The sequence below is a fragment of the Esox lucius genome, chromosome 11, assembly GCF_011004845.1.
Source record: "Esox lucius isolate fEsoLuc1 chromosome 11, fEsoLuc1.pri, whole genome shotgun sequence".
Lineage (NCBI taxonomy): Eukaryota > Metazoa > Chordata > Actinopteri > Esociformes > Esocidae > Esox > Esox lucius.
Window position 1 is genome coordinate 50,680,308 of NC_047579.1, and position 21,710 is coordinate 50,702,017.

Below are 21,710 nucleotides of genomic sequence, written 5' to 3' on the forward strand. Positions count from 1 at the left end.
TTCTTAAGACCAGGAGGTGATTTTGTGATTTTCAAAGTATGGTAGATGCCTAGTTAACCTCAGCACAGATCATGGATGGAGCACACAGTCAGCGAATCACTGTAGTCTCTTGAGGTTGTCTACTACCGCTAAGCCAACCTTTGTTTGGCCATAATGCTAATGAATGCACCCTCTGAAAACTTCTTTCTCCATTAGCTGAACTCGTTTGAGCAGCTGTGCATCAACTACACCAACGAGAAGCTCCAGCAGCTGTTCAACCACACCATGTTCATCCTGGAGCAGGAGGAGTACCAGAGGGAGGGCATCGAGTGGAGCTTCATCGACTTTGGCCTGGACCTGCAGCCCTGCATCGACCTCATTGAGAAGCCAGTGAGTGTAGCCCTTTGAACCTTTATCTCTCTAGCTTTCGTCAGCCTTTGTCTAAGCAGCCTTTCCTCTAGGGAACTCCGTTAACCTCCTACATTCATCCTACATCCCTTTCCTCAAAGCACTCCTGTGTCTCACTCCTAGTGACGTCTGTTCTGTGCCATGCTGTATCTCCCGTTTTTGTTTTTTAAACTAAGTCCTGTACTGTGTGTTCCCCAAGGCTAGCCCCCCTGGTATTCTGGCCCTGTTGGACGAGGAGTGCTGGTTCCCCAAGGCCACTGACAAGAGCTTTGTGGAGAAGGTTCTCCAGGAGCAGGGCACCCACCCAAAGTTCCACAAGCCCAAGAAACTGAAGGATGAGGCTGATTTTTGTATCATCCATTACGCCGGGAAGGTAAACAGACCAGTAATGAAGAAACCGCTCAGATGGCTTAACCTCTGTGCATTTGGACCTCATTTTCCATTCGAACCCTGATTTAATAATGGTCTCTATGGTGGTCGGTCTCCTCAGGTGGACTACAAGGCAGACGAGTGGCTGATGAAGAACATGGACCCTCTGAACGACAACGTGGCCACGCTGCTCAACCAGTCCACTGACAAGTTTGTGTCTGAGCTCTGGAAGGACGGTGAGTGCAGCCAATGAATAACATCCTTCAGTGGACAATGGCTGATATGTTTCCGGTCTCTTCCCAGCTCACATCATATATCCACTTTTTTTTCTCTTGTCTTGTATCCAATGTCTGGTGTCTGGGCCTTTTATTCTTACCCATTCACTCCCTTTTTGGTTTCTGCCATGTGCTCCTCTGTGTGGCCCCTTTCAATCTGTCCTCTCATTTTACTGGGTCTCAGAGGTACAGAGGTCTCAGAGAGCCTATTTTTATCAGCGTTTTCCTTTTCTCCACTCAGATTCAGGTGACACTTTCATCATTTTATGTTCTCTCTTTACTCCCGTTCTCCTTATCCTTCTGTTTTTGCACAAATGTGTACCTTTTCCTAATCTCTACATCATTGTTTATCTTGATTATTTGTTTCTTTCCCCTGTTGATCACTGTTGACTTGGCCAATATGTATTCATCCAATGGGTGTTCTGTCAAGATGACCATCTACCACGTGTTGCTCCTTCATTGGACTCTCCCTCTCTCCCCTGTGTAATAGTGTGGTTTGGGGACCTCTGGTGTTGTTCATTGGTACTGCAGCGATGGGTATATACTGCATGGGTTTGGTTCTGTCATCACCAGTAGTACATGGCCACATATGCACCGTTTGCCACAAACATTGATTTCCCAGAAGTATGACGTGAATTCCACGAAACACATGACATTTCTTATAGTGTGAACACACACACACACTCACACACACACACACACTCACACTCACACTCACACTCACACTCACACTCACACTCACACTCACACTCACACTCACACTCACACTCACACTCACACTCACACACACACTCACACTCACACACACACTCACTCTTCACTCACTGCATTGGCTTGTCTTGTTCGAGTGTGAACCCCCCTTTCCTCCCCCTCCCCCCACGCTTCACAGGCATTTTGTGTCGTCCCCCCCCCCCTCGTCATTCCCCAAATTCTCCTTCCCTCTGCATTCCCCTTGATGTTGTTTGGTGTGTCACTGGTTGTGAACCAGTCGGTCCCTTCTCATCCCTAATCCAGGGTTGGAACCCTCCCATCTCCATTACACTTGTGTTCTTCTTGTTTGTTTTTCACCGTGTGGAGTGTCTGGTTAGTCCCAAATGTCCATTAAGCCTGTCGTTTGGTCTCATTCGTCTCGCCTCTGTCCGTTGTCCGTCTCTCCCTCTTCTCAGTGGATCGTATTGTGGGTCTGGATAAGGTGGCAGGGATGTCCGAGATGCCCGGGGCCTTTAAGACTCGCAAAGGCATGTTCCGCACTGTGGGCCAGCTCTACAAGGAGCAGCTGTCCAAGCTGATGGCCACACTGAGGAACACCAACCCCAACTTCGTCCGCTGCATCATCCCCAACCACGAAAAGAAGGTACCCGCGTTAGTGAAAACAACTCTAAATACTGTACCCAACTGAGGCTCTCCAAGCTTATTGCCAGAGGTGTTGTCCTGGCTGCTTCTTATTTACCCCTCTAATTGTTCCCTTCACCCCTCCCTCCCTCACAGGCTGGTAAACTGGACCCCCACCTGGTTCTGGACCAGCTGAGGTGTAATGGAGTTCTGGAGGGCATCCGTATCTGTAGACAAGGCTTCCCCAACCGTATCGTCTTCCAGGAGTTCAGACAGAGGTACCGGGTGTCTCCCTTTCCTGCTGCTTGTCTGTCAGCCTGTATTCTGGTTACATAGGTGTCATGTACCTCCACTGTTCCCCCTAAGGTATGAGATCCTCACGCCCAACTCCATCCCCAAGGGCTTCATGGACGGCAAGCAGGCCTGTGTGCTCATGGTGAGTGCTGAGGGTATTATTGTCTTGTCCTGGAACCGTCTCTCTCTGGAACTGGACTTTATACCCGTCGTTCTACTTGTCAGATTAAAACGCTGGAGCTGGACCCCAACCTCTATCGGATTGGCCAGAGTAAGGTGTTCTTCAGAGCTGGAGTACTGGCTCACCTGGAGGAGGAGAGAGACATGAAGATCACTGATGTCATCATCAGCTTCCAGGCGTGGTGCAGAGGCTATGTGGCCCGCAAGTAAGACCCCGTCTGACTTCATCTGCATCATCAAGGGGCTGTGGCGAATACGTTTTGGAGTCATGATTTAATGTACTTGGGAGAATCACCAAGAGTCTCTCGTCACTCTCTGCAGGGCCTTTGCCAAGAGACAGCAGCAGCTGACTGCCATGAAGGTGATTCAGAGGAACTGTTCTGCCTACCTGAAACTCCGGAACTGGCAGTGGTGGAGACTCTTCACAAAGGTACATGCAGCGCTGCCTTTCTATTCTGGGTTTTTTGCCAAATCCCTTAGTGCAGGTGTGCAGTAGCCTTTCTGGTCTTGTAACACCCCCCCCCTCCCCCCCATCTTCCAGGTGAAGCCCCTGCTGCAGGTGAGCAGGCAGGAGGAGGAGATGCAGGCCAAGGATGACGAGCTGTTAAAGGTCAAGGAGAAGCAGCAACATGCGGAGCTGCTGCTGAAGGAGATGGAGGTCAAACAGCACCAGGTAAGACTTGAGGTCCTCATCATCGATTGGCCTTCGGGTATAACTTGATCGTTTATGATGAGGGATAAGGCCGCCCTTCATCCAGGAATTTCTGGACTGGAGATCTAGAACATTCTGAGTGAGCCGGATTCTCTACTACTCAGTCTAGCATTCGGTTGCATGTTCCCATAATGATCCTGTACTGAAGTTTCATTGTGCAGCAGTTGGACAGACACAAAGCTGTTGCGTTCCTGACTTCACCACTTTATCCTCATTCAGATCACTCTAATTCAGGCATTGTGTCTGTGGTGATTTGTCTCCATACACATTGATGTCAGTGATTAGAGGTGTAACAGAGGGTGAAGTGCCCAGCCAATGGTAATCTGGGCTCATAGGGAGCGTTGTACTACCAAGGCTTCCGTGCCATTCCAGTAGCTGTTACTCAGCGGTCACGTGGCTTTTGACTGCGGTAACGACTGCCGGTCTGACGGCAACACGGTCACTGCTCTGCTGCTGACGCCGTCGTGGTCCTCGTCTTCTTCCCCCAGCTGGGTGCTGAGAAGCAGGCCCTGCAGGAGCAGCTCCAGGCGGAGACGGAGCTGTGTGCCGAGGCTGAGGAGATGAGGGCTCGTCTGGCCGCCAAGAAGCAGGAGCTGGAGGAGATCCTCCACGACCTGGAGGCCCGTGTGGAAGAGGAGGAGGAAAGGGCCACACAGCTGATGACGGAGAAGAAGAAGATGCAGCAAAACATCACGGTGGGGAATGACACACACACACACACACACACACACACACACACACTTGGGCGCAGCAAGGATGACTTGACCCTTTCCTTTGCTGAATGCGTGCAGGACCTGGAGCAACAGTTGGATGAAGAGGAGGCGGCCAGACAGAGGCTCCAGTTGGAGAAGGTGACCACAGACTCCAAGCTGAAGAAGATTGAGGAGGAGGTCATGGTGCTGGAAGACCAGAACAACAAACTTCTGAAGGTCCGTGTCCAACCATCAGTGTGTAGACTGGTGTGTGAATTGTACAGTTAAGTGAGTAGAGGTCTTGAACTGTTTGGTTTTGCCCACAGGAGAAGAAACTGAATGAAGAGCGTATCTCTGAGTTCACCACTAACCTGGCTGAGGAGGAGGAGAAGTCCAAAAGCCTGCAGAAACTCAAGAACAAGCATGAGGCCATGATCACTGACCTGGAGGGTAAGTCCAACCCACACACCATGTTGATCCTGTTGCTCTGACTTCCTCCCTGTAACTTTCTCCTTTTCCCCCTCAGACCGCCTGCGCAGGGAGGAGAAGAGCCGCCAGGAGCTGGAAAAGAACCGGCGTAAGCTGGAGGGGGACTCTACTGATCTCCTTGACCAGATAGCTGAGCTCCAGGCCCAGATCGCTGAGCTCCGTGCCCAGCTGGCCAAGAAGGAGGAAGAGCTGCAGGCAGCACTTGCCAGGTGGGGTTTCCGAAGTCATCTTAATGCAGTAGCTTTAGTGTGATAACTGTGTATTGTCATGGCACGTCAATATTCCTCCCTTTTCTCTTAGGATCGAGGAAGAGGCGGCCCAGAAGAACTTGGCCCAGAAGAAGATTCGAGAGATGGAGGCCCAGCTGTCTGAGCTGCAGGAGGACCTGGAGCTGGAGCGGGCTGCCCGCGCTAAGGCTGAGAAAAACCGCAGGGACCTGGGAGAGGAACTGGAGGCGCTCAAAACCGAGCTGGAGGACACACTGGACTCTACAGCTGCCCAGCAGGAGCTCAGGTATAAGCAGGAGAACCTCAGCCACTGTTTCAATGTGACGGCCTCTTCGTTATTCTGGACATTTGATGACAAGTCAAACTCCTGTTGGTTGCCCCAATACAGCTTACAACTCTTTATTTAGAGTGTTAAAATCTCTCATACGTTTCTCTGCTTCTGTGTGTCAGGACCAAGCGTGAGACAGAGGTGAACCAGTTGAAGAAGGTTCTGGAAGAAGAGGCCAAGGTCCATGAGCAGCAGGTTGTCGAGATGAGACTGAAACACAGCCAGGCCTTTGACGAGCTGAATGAGCAACTGGAGCAGGCCAAGAGGGTATGAGAAACGCCGCTTCAGGGCTTGGTGTGTGTTCCAGTACAGGGGCGCCCATGCGCTGACCCGTACGCTGTTCCTCTCCCAACAGAACAAGGTGTCGGTGGAGAAGGCCAAGCAGGCCCTGGAGAGTGAGAGGAATGAGCTGGCTATAGAGCTGCAGACTCTGATGCAGGGGAAGGGGGATTCGGAGCATCGCAGAAAAAAGGCTGAGGGCCAGGTCCAGGAGCTGCAGGTCAAACACGCCGAGAGCGAGCGCCAGAGAGTGGAGCTGTCTGAGAAAGTGGCCAAGCTGCAGGTACCGTGACTTTTCATGAGCTCCATTCGGGTGCCGTTTACAGCATGTGGACGGTACTCTTAGCTGTCGGGCCGTGGGTTGAATACTTGAATAGGAGTGATTAAAGTCTGAGGACAGTTTTCCCCTGCGTTACAAATCTCAACGTTATTCAAATTTATGTAGAGTTGCTGGAGCTTTTCTCAGTTCTGTGTGACTATCACTTGCAAGCTGGTTCTCCCCACTTACTCTTCTCTGACTGTTTTCTTAGTATTTTCTTAGTATTTTCTTAGTATTTTCTTAGTATTTTCTTAGTATTTTCTTAGTATTTTCTTAGTATTTTCTGTCAAAAATGCAGGGTAAAGGTACTGGCTTTCAATATTCATCTTCATTCGTTGTTAGGCAGAAAATCAAAGCAGATAAGGCAGCAATTGATTTCAATATTTGTCCCGAAACAGTAGCCTATATTTTAAATAACTATTTGGAATAGGGAGTTCCTCATTCTTTTTCTACGAAGACTCTTAAATCTCTAGACCATATGATTACCAACACACTTCACTAAATGTGCTTTTGATGTGGGTTTTGTCAGTCAGTCTCAACAAACTATTGTTTTTGCCTAAATAGTTCACAATTTCTGGGTCAATGATGCTCAAAATGACTGTCAATATATCATCTCATTTGAGCAGTTTCACATGTAGACACACAACATATCTACTTAGTTTGAAATATTTTAGAGCGCTGACACCATTGACCGTGTTGAAGCTCATGACCTGGTCTTTCATTCATTCCCATGCATTGGTAGCCACAACAAAAGTACATGCTGACTGGTGCTTCAGAGTTTAAGGAGTTACTACTTTTTAATTTGAACCTGCTGAATGATCACAGTGAATCGTCTGCCTTTTAACAATGTATGGTAGAGGGTTTGGACTTTCTGATGATTCTGTATGGAATTGGACTATTTATTAACTTTGAATGATTGGCTCTTTGAAGTAAAATGAGTGAATGAAAGAACTTCTGTGTGTGTACATTCTGCATTCAGAGAAAGACTTGATAAACAGAATTGTTTATACATGTTGTTTAAAGTTAATAAGCATCAGTATTACCTTGTTCAAGTGAAGTCCTTAAATGATGCTTGAAGCACTTGAAAGTCCTTGAATTAGATTTTGCCGTGTGCCTCAGGAACCCTGTATTTACTCTCTGGTCCTTGTGGTACTTAGGCTGAGTTGGAGACAGTCAATGGTTTGCTCAACGAGGTGGAGGGCAAGTCCATTAAGGCATCCAAAGACTGTTCTGCTGTGGAGTCACAGCTGCAGGACGTACAGGTACGGTACTCTGGGCTACAACCAGCCTCTAGACTATAATCCAATCATTGCGTTCGTTTGCTCAAGATGTTTTACTGTGCTGGCTGCTGTCCTGCCCACAGGAGCTGCTCCAGGAAGAGACCCGTCAGAAGCTGTCCATGGGCACTCGCCTTCGTCAGCTGGAGGACGAACAGAACGCTCTGAGGGAACAGCTGGAGGAGGAGGAGGAGGGCAAGAGGAACGTGGAGAAGCAGCTCCTCGCCGTGCAGTCTCAGGTACGCCGACACACACCGCGCCCTCATGCCAGGCTGATGCCATCGCGCTGGTACATGTCGGACGGACAGATCGCGTCACCAGTGGGGGGGCACGGCCACGGCGTTTGATCGACACGCGTTTTCCCTCTACAGTTGGCGGAGATGAAGAAGAAGGTGGAGCAGGAGGGGGCCTGTCTGGAAAGCGCAGAGGAGGCAAAGAAGAGGCTGCAGAGAGATCTGGAAGGCCTCAGCCAGCGTATGGAGGAGAAGTGCAGTGTCTTTGACAAACTAGACAAGACCAAAACACGTCTGCAGCAAGAGCTTGACGACATGGTCGTGGATCAGGACCACCTCAGACAGATTGTGTCCAACCTGGAGAAGAAGCAGAAGAAGTTTGACCAGGTTTGTAGAAGCCCCGCCCACTATTTATGTCAATGATGTACGTCCTTTACGCGTTGGGGCGAATGTGGGAATTAGAATCGGTGGTAAGACATTTTCTCCTGTCCTGTGTATAGATGCTGGCTGAGGAGAAGACCATCTCAAGCCGTTATGCTGAGGAGAGGGACAAGGCTGAGGCAGAGGCCCGAGAGAAGGAGACCCGGGCCTTGGCTCTGACCCGTGAGCTGGAGTCCCTCAGAGACATGAAGGATGAGCTGGACCGTGCCAACAAGCTGCTTCGTGCTGAGATGGAGGACCTGGTCTCCTCCAAGGATGATGTCGGCAAGAGCGTAAGACACAACAGTATATATTTTTTTATCCATCTTTAAATCTATTCAAATCTTTTATTGTACTTAACATCTCTGTTGTCCCGATCTCCGTCCCGGACCCACCAGGTCCATGAGCTGGAGAAGTCCAAGCGTGGCATGGAGCAGCAGCTGGAAGAGATGAGGACTCAGCTGGAGGAGCTGGAGGACGAGCTGCAGGCCACGGAGGACGCCAAGCTGCGTCTGGAGGTCAACATGCAGGCCATGAAGGCCCAGTATGAGAGAGACCTGGCAGGACGAGACGAGATGGGCGAGGAGAAGAAGAGACAGCTGATCAAACAGGTACAGTAGGAGCCACATGCTCAACGTTGTAGATCGTGGTTACTTCTTGTGTTAGTAGTCAAATGCATTATGGGACATGAGGGTGAAACAGTCGCTCAATGGTCCTCAGGTGAGGGAGATGGAGTTGGAATTGGAGGATGAGAGGAAGCAGCGCTCTGTTGCTGTGGCAGCACGTAAGAAGCTGGAGCTGGACCTGAAGGAGTTGGAGGCAGCCATCGACATGGCCAACAAGAACCGGGATGAGGCCCTGAAACAGCTCAAAAAGCTCCAGGTAACAATCCATTACTCCATTATACCAATACACCTACTGAGACTAGGGTGTCCATACCATCCATTACACCTACTGAGACTAGGGTGTCCATACCATCCATTACACCTACTGAGACTAGGGTGTCCATACCATGGTCCCCTGGAAAATGTGTGCGGACAGTGAACGGCTTGCTCTCCACCAGGCCCAGATGAAGGAGCTGCTCAGGGAGCTGGAAGACACTCGTATGTCCAGAGACGAGATCATGGCCCAGGCCAAGGAGAACGAGAAGAAGCTCAAGAGCATGGAGGCCGACATGATCCAGATGACAGAGGTCGGTCAATTAATTCTCACTGTGTCTAAGCCTCCCACATCAACATTCCCCATCTCTAATGGCTTTTTATCTTTTGCATACATCCTCCATTTATAATCACCGTTGCTGCCAAGGAGTAGGTTAGGATTTGGCCTTGTCTTCATTTTTCATGTTACTCCCACACCCACTGTGTTTGGTTCTCACACTGTCCAATCCCCCCCACCCCCACCCCCTCCCCAGGAGCTGGCGGCTGCAGAGCGTGTGAAGAGACAGGCCCAGCAAGAGAGAGACGAGCTGCAGGATGAGATCAACAACCAGGCTGCCAAGAAGTAAGATCAACAACCAGGCTGCCATTTTCTCCTTTACTTTCACAACCAGGGTTGGAGCACAAAACTCTGGGCCCTGTACATAGGCAGTCTCTGAGGGCCCCTCCCCTCTTTTTATTACATTTTTATGTAATTGTCCCCCCCCCCCCCCAAGGTTCAAATATTTAGCTAGGGCCCCTCTGACGACACTGGCTATTCCGTTCTGCTTCCAATGACCAATGTCTCTCCTATCAGTGCTCTGGTTGCGGAGGAGAAGAGGAGGCTGGAGGCTCGTATTTCACAGCTGGAGGAGGAGTTGGAAGAGGAGCAGTGTAACACGGAGCTGGTCAACGACAGGCTGAAGAGGGCCCTGCTGCAGGTAGACAGGCCACGGAGGCCCCTGACTTCTCTGCAGCGTCTGTACAGACTGAGTTAGTCCAGTTTAAGATCCGATGGGTCAGGCCATGGGTCAGAACACCGGTAGTATGTAGGGCTTTGTGCTCGCAGCAGTAGGATGCAGTTTAATTCTTGGGGCTGCCCATACTTGTAATCAATAATGTAATCACTAAGTAACTTGGATAAAAATCTTCTGTGAAATGGCATGCATTTTAGACTGACCAGACAAATGTGGAGCTGACGGCAGAGCGCAGTACTTCCCAGCGCCTGGAGGGGGCACGCTCCCAGATGGAGCGCCAGAACAAGGAGCTGAAGCTGAAGCTGCAGGAGCTTGAGGGGACTGTCAAATCCAAGTACAAGGCCACTATCGCCGCCCTGGAGGCCAAGATTGCTCAGCTGGAGGAGCAGGTGGACATAGAGACAAAGTGAGTGGGTCCTGGCCTGAACTTCGACACCTATGCCACCATCATCCTGGTTCAGATAACTTCTCCTGGGCTCTACAATTGCCCATTGTTAAGAATGAAAGAACACTGCAACATGGGTGTAATCAGAGAGCGATAGTCCAAGAAGCTATGAAGAAGTGATGCAGGTGTTTCCACTCATGTGATTCATGTCTTTCCACAGGGAGAGGCAGCAGGCATCCAAGCTGGTGCGTCGCACCGAGAAGAAGCTGAAGGAGGTCATCCTCCAGGTGGACGACGAGAGACGCAACACAGAGCAGTACAAAGACCAGGTCAGGGTTCGCGTAAAGCTAGGACGCACACTCTGCACCACACCAGCCAGTTGGAAGTGTTCATTTGACTGTGGAGAGGACATTTAGACAGGAAGCTTTTTTCCGAATCTGTGAACTTTGAACTCCTCCGGCCACGTAACACCCACCCGGGTACCTGACGTTAGCGTGTGTGTTGCAGTCGGACAAGCTGAACTCTCGTATGAAGCAGCTGAAGAGGCAGTTGGAGGAGGCTGAGGAAGAGGCCCAGAGGGCCAACGCCAACCGCAGGAAACTGCAGAGGGAGCTGGAGGACGCCACAGAGTCCGCCGACGCCATGAACCGCGAGGTCAGCACCCTCAAGAGCAAGCTCCGGTACGTACATTGCCCACCACCTACATGGAACTCAATGCCAATGCTGCTTGTACAACGGCACCGTCCTGTTTTAAAGGCCTTCTCTCACCTGCTACTCCATTATCGATCACACACCATGTCCCAACTCCTCCATTCTGATTGGCCGGCGCTGTGTGACTTCATTACATTGTTGTGTTCCAGGCGTGGCGACCTCCCCTTCACCGTGCGTCGCAACTTCAGCCGTGCCGGCATAGAGAGTGACGAGGAGAGCGAGCCCAAGAGCGAGACCCCCGAGCCCAAGCCTGAATGAGCAGTCCCGGATCCCCCGTCTGACCGCAGCGGTCATACACAGCCACTTAACCAGGGACACAAACATCACCATACTGTATGATTTAGAGGCAGGAAATGGGCGTGTTCCTCAGTCTCTCTCAGCCCCTATGGGGGGGAGACTTGACAATCTATGTACATGTATTCCACAAACGTATACATGCAAGCCAATACAACATAGTACTTCAGACAATCATCACATACTGACACACGCTGCGCTTTCAAACTTGTGGGCCAAACGTCTTCTGTTATGCTTCGTTCTCTGGGAAAAATTCATGATATTTTTGTAAGGAAACATTCCAGTTATAATAGTTATAATATAGTCCTTGAATGGATCTATTTTTTTAACTGAAGAAAGAACGAATGAAATAAAAAAAAATAATAAAAAAAATGGAGGACTACTCGAAGGGGACCAAAGGAATATCGCTATCTATAGATTTGTATTTTATTCTAAGGTTTTATAATGGTTAAGTATATAAGTACTACACGTCTTAATGGCTCTTGCTCACACACATCAATTTGTGTTCAATTATACTGTATACATTTAGTTGTGGATAGTACTTAAAAAAATGAATATGATTTTGGTGGTAACAAAATTGTCGATCTGCTCACTTCATTTAGAGACGCAATGTACAAAAAATGCAATTGGAAAATTGCATATTTATGTACAAACATTTGATTGTGCTAAGACTCTGGATTTGAAATGATTTGCCTGCATTGGTGCATCAAAATTAAGACATTGATAGAAATGGCAGAGGCTCCTTGAATATAAGAGTATAAAGAAATTGAGGAATTGCAAGCTCATCTATACATGCCAACACACACACACACGCACTAAAGCCTTATACACGGTTAAATCCTATTGTTCAAGGTTGTTTCCTGGATCTATGTATTGATTTTTATATGCATTTCTTTACTACTACTTTCAATGTTTCTATTGATGCACAGGGCCAAGCTTAATGGGTGGTGGGGTAGTTTATTACTCACAGCACACTTTTCTCAGAGCACTGCTTGGTGGGATGTAGGGACTGGCTGAAAAGACTAAACCCAGTCATTTGGGACACATGGTTTTAAATGTTGCAGTACCATAGTCTACCACGCTTAATCCTAATGGGATCCTATTCTTTTGCTGACAAAAAAAGAATGGGATGATGACAACTCACTGTTGATATGCCTGGCCAGGTGTTAGTAATCCCCTGTGAAGGGATGGGGTGTGGTAGATTACTGATGGTGCATTAGGTCTGGGTCTGGGTGAGACTGATTCCCCCCCCCCCAGGCTGTGCTCAGGTTTGGCTTTTTTGCTCACACTGCTGGGAAGTGAGAGGAATTTCCCAGCATTTGTTAATGGTGGATTACCAACAAATGATCTCTTTCTCACTTAAAATTAAAAAAATGGAATTATGGAGGAAAAATAATAACCTGAATTGTGTATTGTTAATTTTTTTTTTTTCTGCAGCTCTCACAATGGAATCTTGAGACGAGTTGTGAATTGTTGGTATTACTGCAATAAAGATGGCTTTCTAAACTGCTACAATTGAGTCATGAGAATTATTTTATGGGAAAGCTATCATGCCGCCATGTAAATAGGCCTACTCCAGAAGATTATTTTTAATTGTGCTGTAGGTATTTAATTTTAAGCGACGATCTAGGACATGACCTATAGGGGGCACTGTTGGCTATCGCAAAGTAAGCTCGAATAAATGGTTCCCCGTGACGAGTGCAGCGTGAAATTGCAGCAAGCCTAAACCGGTTTAAACAGACTTGTGCATATAAATTGACTGATTTTGGAGAGATTTTGTGGTGGTTTCATATTTATTAGCGCGTACAGCGAGCTGCAAGCTAGGCTTTTTGTGTTATTGTTTAATTAAACGGGTGTTAGGGTTTGTTCATTTTTCAATGCTTTGCCCTGTAATTGTGAAAGTCGGAGTTTCTATAATCATTGTTACCTGTAAGTATTACGAACCTGGCAGTCGGTTGTTTAGTTTGGTATCCTATTTTTTAAATGTATATCTTATCAATTGAAAGAGTCAAACGGGGTATATGCAGTTGTATTGGATTGAGAAACACTTCTGAATGTTGTCAGGTATGGGCAGTTTGGTGATTTTAATAGTGTCCCATCAAAATGTTCCATTTTAACGTTGTGTACAGTCATTTTAAAAGTTGGATACTCCTACCAATACTCAAGTAAGACTAAGGTGTGATTATGGCCAATCAGCTGCCAGCAGCCCGAAGAGCACTGGCGGTCCGGCTGTTTCAGTTGACCGCCAGCGCGCACACATACGACAAGCCTGTGCTGGTGTCAGAATAGTAGGCTACATTGTTACACTGAGTCTCAGCAAAGCCTAAAGTCACTCCCTAAAGTCAGCGCATCCATCGGAGTAAAATCATACATCTTGAATTGTAACACTAAGTTTTAAAACACGTATTAGCTGGTGTTCGCCTCTGCTCAATAGACTCCAGAAAATGTTTTAACCCTTAACTACGTTGTTACGGCTATGTTATTGAGACTCTGAGGATAGTTTTGAGTTCAGCTTTTTTTTCCGGGTTGGAATACGTACATTTTCCAAAGAGTTTGATATGCCTATATGTATGTAGCCTGATTGGTATATGTATATATCCAGAGTTTGTTGTAGTTGTAAGAAAACATACTCCAAAATATATTGGATGATATCTTTGTACATCTTTTAATATACCCTGTTATCTAAATTGGATGCTGGTCAAAAAATCTGCCACATGTCTGATCGTTGTGAATAACAGAAACACCAAGGTTTAAAGATTTTGAGAAATGATTAAACTCATATTGGACTAAATTATTTCAATGTGGCGTCAAAGCCCACTCCACACAATCGTGCTCGAGTAATGAGTGCAGCATGACCACGGTGAATATTTTCCTAATATCCTCGATGGTGATCTCTGATTAGCTAATAAGTAACCGTGTGTTTTGGAACATAAATAGGGAGCACGTTGTCAGTCAGGGGATTTCTTCATTGGGTCTTTGCTGTGAAGTGTACAAACACCTCAGTGTGCCGTGCCGCGTCAGTGCTGCTCTCCAGTAGCCTATCAGTGCTGTAAAGTACACCGCGAACCCCCGTGATGCAATTACCCTGTGACGTCCTGTACCCGTTTTGAAATGTTGTTCTGTGTTATCCAGGGCTAATGGTGTGCATAGCTGGACCATTCTGGGGAATGTTTCTGTAAGTACAGTTACAGAGTAAGGACTGAGAAAGTATATCAAAAGAAGGGGGAAAGACAGTTTTCTTTTATTCCAGAAGTATTTGATTCAAGAACCATGGAACTGTCTCTGGTGAGTGCGATTTATTTTTTTAAATTATTCTTTATTGTTTAACAACAACCAAGTAGTACACAAAGTATCGTATGCAGGAACATCATTCAAAATGCATGTAAATGGCTGATTATTTTTAAATTACTGCTGTTGTAGTATTTTAGCGCTTGAGTTATTCACTGGGCCAACATTGATGCTGGTCAATGAGCCCCTCTCTTGTTAAAGTTGCGTGCTAGGGCATCGCCATGTTGATTTCTGTACAATATGATGTATCTAGCTGCTATTTAAAATACATATACAGACGTTGCAAGATGTGAGTAAAGTTTTTGGTCTTATCGCAAATACTTTTAAAATAATTGAGCTTTTAATCCTTGCCAGATTTATACATTTCAATAATTGTATGGTTGTGATCACTTAATCTTGCGTCTGATTTAGTTTTTGGTTTTCTTTCTTTTACAAAAACACTGAGTGTTTGGTTTTACTATTTGTGGGAATGTGCATTTGTCCGATTTTCGAGCACTCACTCTGCCTTGTGCTCTCCATCATTACAAGGCGTATTGGGGATTTGGGCACTCACCAAAGAGTACTCTACCGTGACTGATGTGGGATCAATGCTAACACACTCCTCCCGGTGTTTCTCTCTCCCCCCAGGCTCACCCAGTTGTCAAAGCCTTCATGTGTGGATCACTCAGTGGAACATGCTCCACTCTGCTCTTCCAGCCCCTGGATCTGGTCAAGACTCGCCTGCAGACCCTCCATAGCAACATGCAACCTGGGTGAGTACCAGTCAGACGACTGTGTCACTACTTATATACAATTCCATGCAATGACCAGGTGACGTTGGTTGGATGTTATTTAGGTTACATGTTGGACTGAGACTTATTAGGATTGCATTACTCTTTTGAATTGCCTCATTTATTAGGCAGTTTTGCAGGTCTAAGAATTTTCAAAGAGTCATACAATTTTAAAGTTTGTTACACTGGGCTTGCACACACGTTTTTATGGCAGTTTTGCTAAATGAACTGTGAACAAAATAAGTTGGATTGTTTTTGAGAGCAGTGTGGATTTTGAGCTGTTTGTACAATTTATATTTTATGGGCTTTATTGGTATGGGGAAAAATCTGTTGACTTTGCCAAAGACGTGGAAAATAATCAATATAAAAAGCTATAATAAATGACAAAAAGTGAAAACAAAAATACAGTAAACTAATGTAGAATGTAAAGGCTAAATGTGCAAATAGTCAACAGGGAGAATGCCAAAGAAAATAAAGACATGAATATGGGTTATGTTCACAATGTTTTTATTCAGTGTTTGTCTTCCTCTCACAGCTCAGCCAGAGTCGGGATGGTGACTGTGTTCTTGAGTGTTGTACGGACAGAGAAGCTCATGGGACTCTGGAAGGGGGTCTCACCAGTGAGTTGCTCTCTTTCTGAATATCAACAATACACACCCATTGTGTTGCACCCGTGTTATGTGAAGGGCAATACTTCTGCTTTGTTTCCAGTCGTTTGTGCGGACCATCCCCGGTGTCGGGATCTATTTCAGCACCTACTACTCTCTGAAGCAGCACTTCATTCAGGAGCCGGGCCCCGGGGCCGTGGAGGCCGTGCTGCTGGGAGCCTCGGCCAGGGCAGTAGCAGGGGTCTGCATGCTTCCAGTCACTGTCATCAAGACTCGCTTTGAGGTATGTACGTGTCGCGGCGGGAGAAAAGAACCGGGAAAATACTTTTATCACCAGGGTTTGTTCCCGTTGTCGGTCACCTTGTTGAACGTGCTCCCCTTGTTTTTCAGAGTGGCAGGTATAACTATGGGAGTGTGACAGGAGCTCTGCGCACCGTGTGTCAGACAGAGGGGCCCCGAGCTCTGTTCTCAGGCCTGACCCCCACCCTCCTCCGAGATGCTCCCTTCTCCGGCCTCTATGTCATGTTCTACAGCCAGGCCAAGAACGCGCTGCCACAAGGTCAGCGTCTCAGCACGCGGGACACAACCACACCCGTTCTCCAAACCCGTATTTATACGCTTTATCCGACCGCTGACCACGCAGAGCCAGAATTGTTCGTAATGAGACGTGGTAGCTTTTTATTCACCATCGTGATCCGGCAAGCTCACTTTGTTTCGCCGTCTGCGTAGCCAAACCGAATGTGATTACGAGGGCAGGGACTCGAATAACGTGCGCATGCCGCATTACAAATGCTAATTGGCACATTTGACAGCTCTGAAGTACCTGTAGGCCCATCAATGTTCAATTGTTTGGTGTGGATTGGACCTCAGAACGTCTCTTCCTTTTCCCCCCAGAAATCAGCATGTCTCTGTACTCACCCCTGGCTAATTTCTGCTGTGGGATTCTGGCCGGAGTCCTGGCCTCACTGGTGACCCAGCCGGCTGACGTGGTCAAAACACACATCCAAGTTAGCCCAAATGTGTACAAGAGGACCGCACATGCTGTGCAATACATTTACGTGGTAACTATCTCTCTGAATGTTTTATTAACATTAACAAAGCAAATTGGCCTGTATGCATACAGGTGCAGTTACATACTGAAGAAACAGGATAATGTGCATAAACAAGGTAGCAATTGAAAGGGAACAGTCGGAATATTGTAAGGAAATAATTAGAACAAACGTGATGAGACCGTGCAACTGACAGATGATTGGACATATTTAATAATAATGTATTCAATTTAGTGACTTAGTATATTCTATATATTTTCTTGGACTTTGATCACATTTAAGATGTACTGCTCAAGGTATGTGTAGACTTTAATATTCCTTGTTGAATGCATGTTTCTACAGACCTCTCTAGATCTGCGACAAAGTAACTTTGTAATAAAACAATCCTTCCTTCTCTGCCTTTTTCAGGAGCATGGCTTTCAAGGTTTCTTCCGGGGCGGGGTACCACGTTCTCTGAGGAGAACCATGATTGCTGCCATGGCATGGACAGTGTATGAACATCTGATGGCCCGCATGGGGCTCAAGTCCTGAGGGGAAGTAGCCTGCAAAAGAAACCGTAGAAAAGAACATATGACAAATCCGGAAAAGAAGGACTGAAAATGAGTAAGAATCGAAGAAGAAAGAAGCCAGTGAAAGAGGACACCAGTATAGTCACTATTGCACACCATTGAGTGTGCTGGAAGACCTTGCTGTGTTGGTCTGCCTAATAGTGAGTGTGCCAATGAATGTCTTCACTGGAAAACTGTATACTGCCGTAACATCACTGACACATGCATATATATCTTACCTCGAGAACTGGCATGCATACACTGAACAAGAGATGAGGACTAATATGTATACAAGTGTCTGTATATTTGACTGGATATCTGTTGAGACAAAATCATTGTTTTGCATTGCACAATGTGAGGCTGGATAATACTTTAATATATGGTTATGATACTTTACCCTACTGGACTACTTTCCACATTCTATGTTGCACTGTAAGTTGGTTAGTAGTATTTATGTTGTATGGCTTTAGATGTACACTATATTATCGGGGTATCAGGTAGCCTAGCGATTAGAGAAACTGACCAGTAAACTAAAGGTTGCTAGATCAAAGCGAGCAAAGTGACAAATTGTGCTTGAGCAAGCTTGTCAATAAGCCAAATGTGGCAGATTAAAAGGAAACCCTTAATTTGCAGTGAGATGGCTACTTGTCTAGATGTAGCAAAAATTGTATACTCTTAAAATTGAAGCAAAAAAAAAAACGCATTTGTAAACATACGGATCTGACCAAGCTCCTAAGCTGCACTTCATCCGGTATTGTGACCAAAAACCCTGGCACTCCAATGACATCTACAGCATCGAAGTACATTTATTTTTAGTGGAACGCTAAGCTTCCTTTGTAGCATTGTCTTGAGAGGACGATTGAGGTATGTAATGTGTGGTGCATGCTTTGGATTTATTAAGTTGTATGGGGAATCTGATTTATTAAATTGTATGCAGAACCAGACAGGAGAAATGTGATGATGCATGCATAAACATTTGTTGATTGACACTGGAGGTGTTGAGGGGGTTGGGAGTATGTCTTCCTCTGTGCCAAACAATTAGCTGTTGTACCAAGACTGATTTTGCTCTAGTACTGATGACGTAACAAGTAATAATGCGTGCTTACATTTTGAGCTGTTCAGTGGATTTGCCTTAATATGTGATACATTCTTTAATGTTTTTGATCGTATCTTAAATGTTTTATTGTAAATGGTGAATTATGTTGTAGGTGTGATCCAGGCGCGGGACTGCGTTGCACTTGTCTAGTCATCAATACAATCTAACCCTCCAAAATTGCGAGATTATGTTGTGATGCGGTGCCAGGTTTGGGATGAAAACGTAACATTTAGCTGGTGAAAGTATCCATTTAATTGGTGTGCGTCCAGCCACAGAACACACCCTGTTTAACGCAAAGCAAGCGTAGCGTTCCCCCAGAAATGAAAGAACATCACACGTGTAGCGGCCATCGACTGCACCACAATGGGCTCTTTTTGGCGGAAGAACAAAAGGTGCTCACGTTTAGCGCATACAATTCAGAAAAGCCCTATTTGATACAACACAAAAGGACATTTGACAACATAATTGTCTGAGAAGCCAACATAGCATGACTACATCCTGACCCAGGTGTGCGTATGGGGCCAGCGTGACAGGGACAGGCTGACACCCCCCACTAGGAATCTGCACTGCTAGTTTTCCAGTAATGCCCTAATTACGGTCAGTATATGGCCCATAGGTAACCAGACAGCTGGTCACAGAACATTAACATCTACAGATAACAGAAAGTTTGCCTTTGATTTTATTTATTTCTTCTAAGAGATAGGCCAACTACGATAGGTACACGCGGAGCAGAATGTGTATTGGAGATAAGAGAGCAGAGGTGTGACCTCAGAAGGGAAAGTAAATGATAAGCGAGCAAGGGCCGATTTCGCTGACACGGATTATGCCTAATCTAGGAGTAAAACGTCAAAACTCCATTGACCTGGTTTTTTTTCATCCTAGACTAGGCTTACTCTGTCTGTGAAACCAGCCCTAACTGAATCAAGCAAAAGTATGGCGTTAAACTATCAACTGGCCCTACTCATTTTTAAATGACCAAACCCTTTTAATTACCTTTTACCTCTGCTCTGGACAGGCTACTGGACAGGCTACTTGGTGATGTATGACATTTACTTATGTTCATGACATGGCTGACTCCGCTATTCTCACCAGAAATCATCAGTGATAGCCTGTACTACTTACACAGTTAGATAAGAAACATTGACACACAAGTTTGACACAGATTGTTAGTTTGTTGAGGAAAATATGTGATTGTGTGTGAGTAAACATGCTCTGAAAAATACAGATAAATATAAGTACTTTTTAACTATTATTGTTTTTTGTAGGGACCTATTCAATACGTAATACCCTTCACCTGTATTTATACCTTTACGTTTGGTAGTTTTTTTGGACTTCATGAGCTTTAAAAACTTTACCCTACCCAACAGGTCAATAAAAAAATATATAGATGGTTTCTGGAGGACAATTAAGAGATTTTTTTCAGGTGTAAATTATCCTGCAGGAGCATTTTCTTGTTTCTCTACCTTTGATTTGTCTTCAGCAGAAAACAAAAAAAAAATGTAAGTTCATGCTAAGTCATTATGTACACGTTGTGATACCTTCACCTGGACCTCCATATCTCCAGCAAATAAAGTTGCAACACAGATCACTCTTTACCAAGAAGTCAACGTGTCCCGACTGTCTTAATATGGTCTTTCCATCCCATTGTCTTAATATGGTATGTGCTCCTGTTATCTGACCTCTAGTTACCTTCATGTCCAATGCGACTGTGCAGCTTTTATTTGCTGGAGTGTTAGCGCCATCTAGTGAATGGAAGATGTAATTATGCATTCAACGTTTTCCAGTGGGGAGAGCATCTTTGCTGCAAGGATTTTGTTGTGGACTGATTTTTTTGTGGGGAGGAATTTCTTGTCTCCACTGGCCTGGATATAATAGTTACAATTAAATTTTTTAACATCGATTAATTTCAATTAATCCTGTTTTAATATTGTGGTGACCCTGGACTATGAACAGCTCTCAGTTGTTCTGGACCTGGGAGGGGCAATCATGCAGGTGGGACGTCCTGCTTCTAGGTAGAGCTCTGGGTGGCCGGTTGGCCGCAGAGGGGTGGTACCTCGGAGTTCCCAGGTAGGAGACTTTATAAGGGGAGTTTTGGCAGTTCGTTTTTTGGACTGTTCGTGTTGTGTGGGAAGCACCTGTGACCTGTGAAGTAGCAATCCCATGTTAGCATCTTTCTGAATCTTGTTCTGAGTGTGTAGGTATTTCTTTATTCTGTTTTGGCGTAGGCAGTAGCCGATAGCTGCCAAATTTTAGTTAGTAATTAAATAGATTGTGAGAGCGATAACACCAAATTTAACAGACCTGCTCCCCATTCACACCTGAGACCTTGTAACACTAACGAGTCATGTGATGCCGGGGAGGGAAAATGGCTAATTGGGCCCAATTTGGACATTTTCACTTAGGGGTGTACTCACTTTTGTTGCCAGTGGTTTAGACATTAGTGTGTTGAGTTATTTTGAGGGGACAGCAAATTTACAATTTTATACAAGCTGTACACTCACTAATTTCCATTGTAGCAAATTGTCATTTCTTCAGTGTGGTCACATGAAAAGATATTATCAAATATTTGCAAAAAATGTGAGGGGTGTACTCACTTTTGTGAGATACTGTATATGTACATACAGATTTGGAAAAAATTGCCGAACCCAGTTGAGTACTTTTACTTCGTACTTTGTACACCTCTACTTCTAAGTGATTCTTGTGGTTGTTCATTTCAGTTGCCAAAATGCATTGTTGACCTGGGGAATGCTGTTGCCTGGGTAAATGCCAACACAGGCCTCTTCTAAGACCGGATACAAGTCCTCACCCATGAATGGTGAGGAAATACAGGGTGCTGTGCAGATGCTCAGAGAGGCCTCAACTCTAGAGGAAATACAAGAAGCTCCCTCCCCATTCATGTTTTTGTTTAATAATTTTGAGACACTGAAGCCTTCATGGATGAAATAGACAAAAGAGGACTTAGTGATCATTATGAGCTTCTCTGTTAATCATTTTTGTTGATGAGGATACCTATTAGCTGTCTTTAAACCATCAGCTTATGCTAATGGTTTCCACACAACAAAAATTACAAGATCCAGAAAACACAATATAGTTTGACAAGACAAAGAGACAAGAAACATCAGTTATTTAGCAAGAGTAAACTGGACAGTGTTTTGGAAGTGTTCACCTGGCCATAAAACATGATAGGATGAAACCAAAGCCTACAGAATCTGGGCAAAGCTGAATACACAGTCCATAAAGAAACAGTTTAGTTTTGT

General features: G+C 45.8%; 2 protein-coding genes across 3 annotated transcripts in view; both read left to right on the forward strand.

Annotated features, from left to right (window-relative positions):
- myh9b (myosin, heavy chain 9b, non-muscle) overlaps nucleotides 1-12,606 on the forward strand; it is a 33,470-nt gene extending 20,864 nt beyond the window's left edge. Inside the window, exons 13-41 of one of the 2 annotated variants that reach the window (XM_010901028.4) lie at nucleotides 196-369; nucleotides 587-760; nucleotides 878-992; nucleotides 2,198-2,385; nucleotides 2,520-2,641; nucleotides 2,730-2,799; nucleotides 2,883-3,043; nucleotides 3,159-3,267; nucleotides 3,379-3,510; nucleotides 4,038-4,244; nucleotides 4,341-4,478; nucleotides 4,568-4,691; nucleotides 4,768-4,939; nucleotides 5,031-5,243; nucleotides 5,408-5,552; nucleotides 5,641-5,847; nucleotides 7,041-7,145; nucleotides 7,247-7,399; nucleotides 7,532-7,780; nucleotides 7,894-8,106; nucleotides 8,212-8,424; nucleotides 8,534-8,695; nucleotides 8,877-9,005; nucleotides 9,225-9,313; nucleotides 9,545-9,668; nucleotides 9,902-10,110; nucleotides 10,310-10,418; nucleotides 10,597-10,769; nucleotides 10,950-12,606. In XM_010901028.4, coding sequence (XP_010899330.1) covers nucleotides 196-369; nucleotides 587-760; nucleotides 878-992; nucleotides 2,198-2,385; nucleotides 2,520-2,641; nucleotides 2,730-2,799; nucleotides 2,883-3,043; nucleotides 3,159-3,267; nucleotides 3,379-3,510; nucleotides 4,038-4,244; nucleotides 4,341-4,478; nucleotides 4,568-4,691; nucleotides 4,768-4,939; nucleotides 5,031-5,243; nucleotides 5,408-5,552; nucleotides 5,641-5,847; nucleotides 7,041-7,145; nucleotides 7,247-7,399; nucleotides 7,532-7,780; nucleotides 7,894-8,106; nucleotides 8,212-8,424; nucleotides 8,534-8,695; nucleotides 8,877-9,005; nucleotides 9,225-9,313; nucleotides 9,545-9,668; nucleotides 9,902-10,110; nucleotides 10,310-10,418; nucleotides 10,597-10,769; nucleotides 10,950-11,058 — 4,488 coding nt within the window. In that variant the 3' untranslated portion in view covers nucleotides 11,059-12,606. The remainder of the gene's footprint in view (nucleotides 1-195; nucleotides 370-586; nucleotides 761-877; nucleotides 993-2,197; nucleotides 2,386-2,519; nucleotides 2,642-2,729; nucleotides 2,800-2,882; nucleotides 3,044-3,158; nucleotides 3,268-3,378; nucleotides 3,511-4,037; nucleotides 4,245-4,340; nucleotides 4,479-4,567; nucleotides 4,692-4,767; nucleotides 4,940-5,030; nucleotides 5,244-5,407; nucleotides 5,553-5,640; nucleotides 5,848-7,040; nucleotides 7,146-7,246; nucleotides 7,400-7,531; nucleotides 7,781-7,893; nucleotides 8,107-8,211; nucleotides 8,425-8,533; nucleotides 8,696-8,876; nucleotides 9,006-9,224; nucleotides 9,314-9,544; nucleotides 9,669-9,901; nucleotides 10,111-10,309; nucleotides 10,419-10,596; nucleotides 10,770-10,949) is intronic. The other variant, XM_010901029.4, reaches the window with a different exon arrangement.
- A 1,459-nt stretch (nucleotides 12,607-14,065) lies between these two features.
- LOC105028351 (mitochondrial glycine transporter B) lies at nucleotides 14,066-18,634 on the forward strand. Its single transcript, XM_034295180.1, has 7 exons — nucleotides 14,066-14,379; nucleotides 15,010-15,134; nucleotides 15,688-15,772; nucleotides 15,864-16,043; nucleotides 16,151-16,319; nucleotides 16,655-16,821; nucleotides 17,218-18,634. The coding sequence occupies exons 1-7, from the start codon at nucleotides 14,365-14,367 to the stop codon at nucleotides 17,338-17,340; spliced, it is 864 nt and encodes a 287-aa protein (XP_034151071.1). The 5' UTR covers nucleotides 14,066-14,364; the 3' UTR covers nucleotides 17,341-18,634.
- Nucleotides 18,635-21,710: the final 3,076 nt, after the last annotated feature.

Bases quoted from the DNA above. Each gene is read 5' to 3' on its own strand.
- LOC105028351 (XM_034295180.1), top strand. The intron at 15,135-15,687 runs GTGAGTACCAGT...TTCCTCTCACAG, and splicing joins CATAGCAACATGCAACCTGG to CTCAGCCAGAGTCGGGATGG. The intron at 16,822-17,217 runs GTAACTATCTCT...TGCCTTTTTCAG, and splicing joins CTGTGCAATACATTTACGTG to GAGCATGGCTTTCAAGGTTT.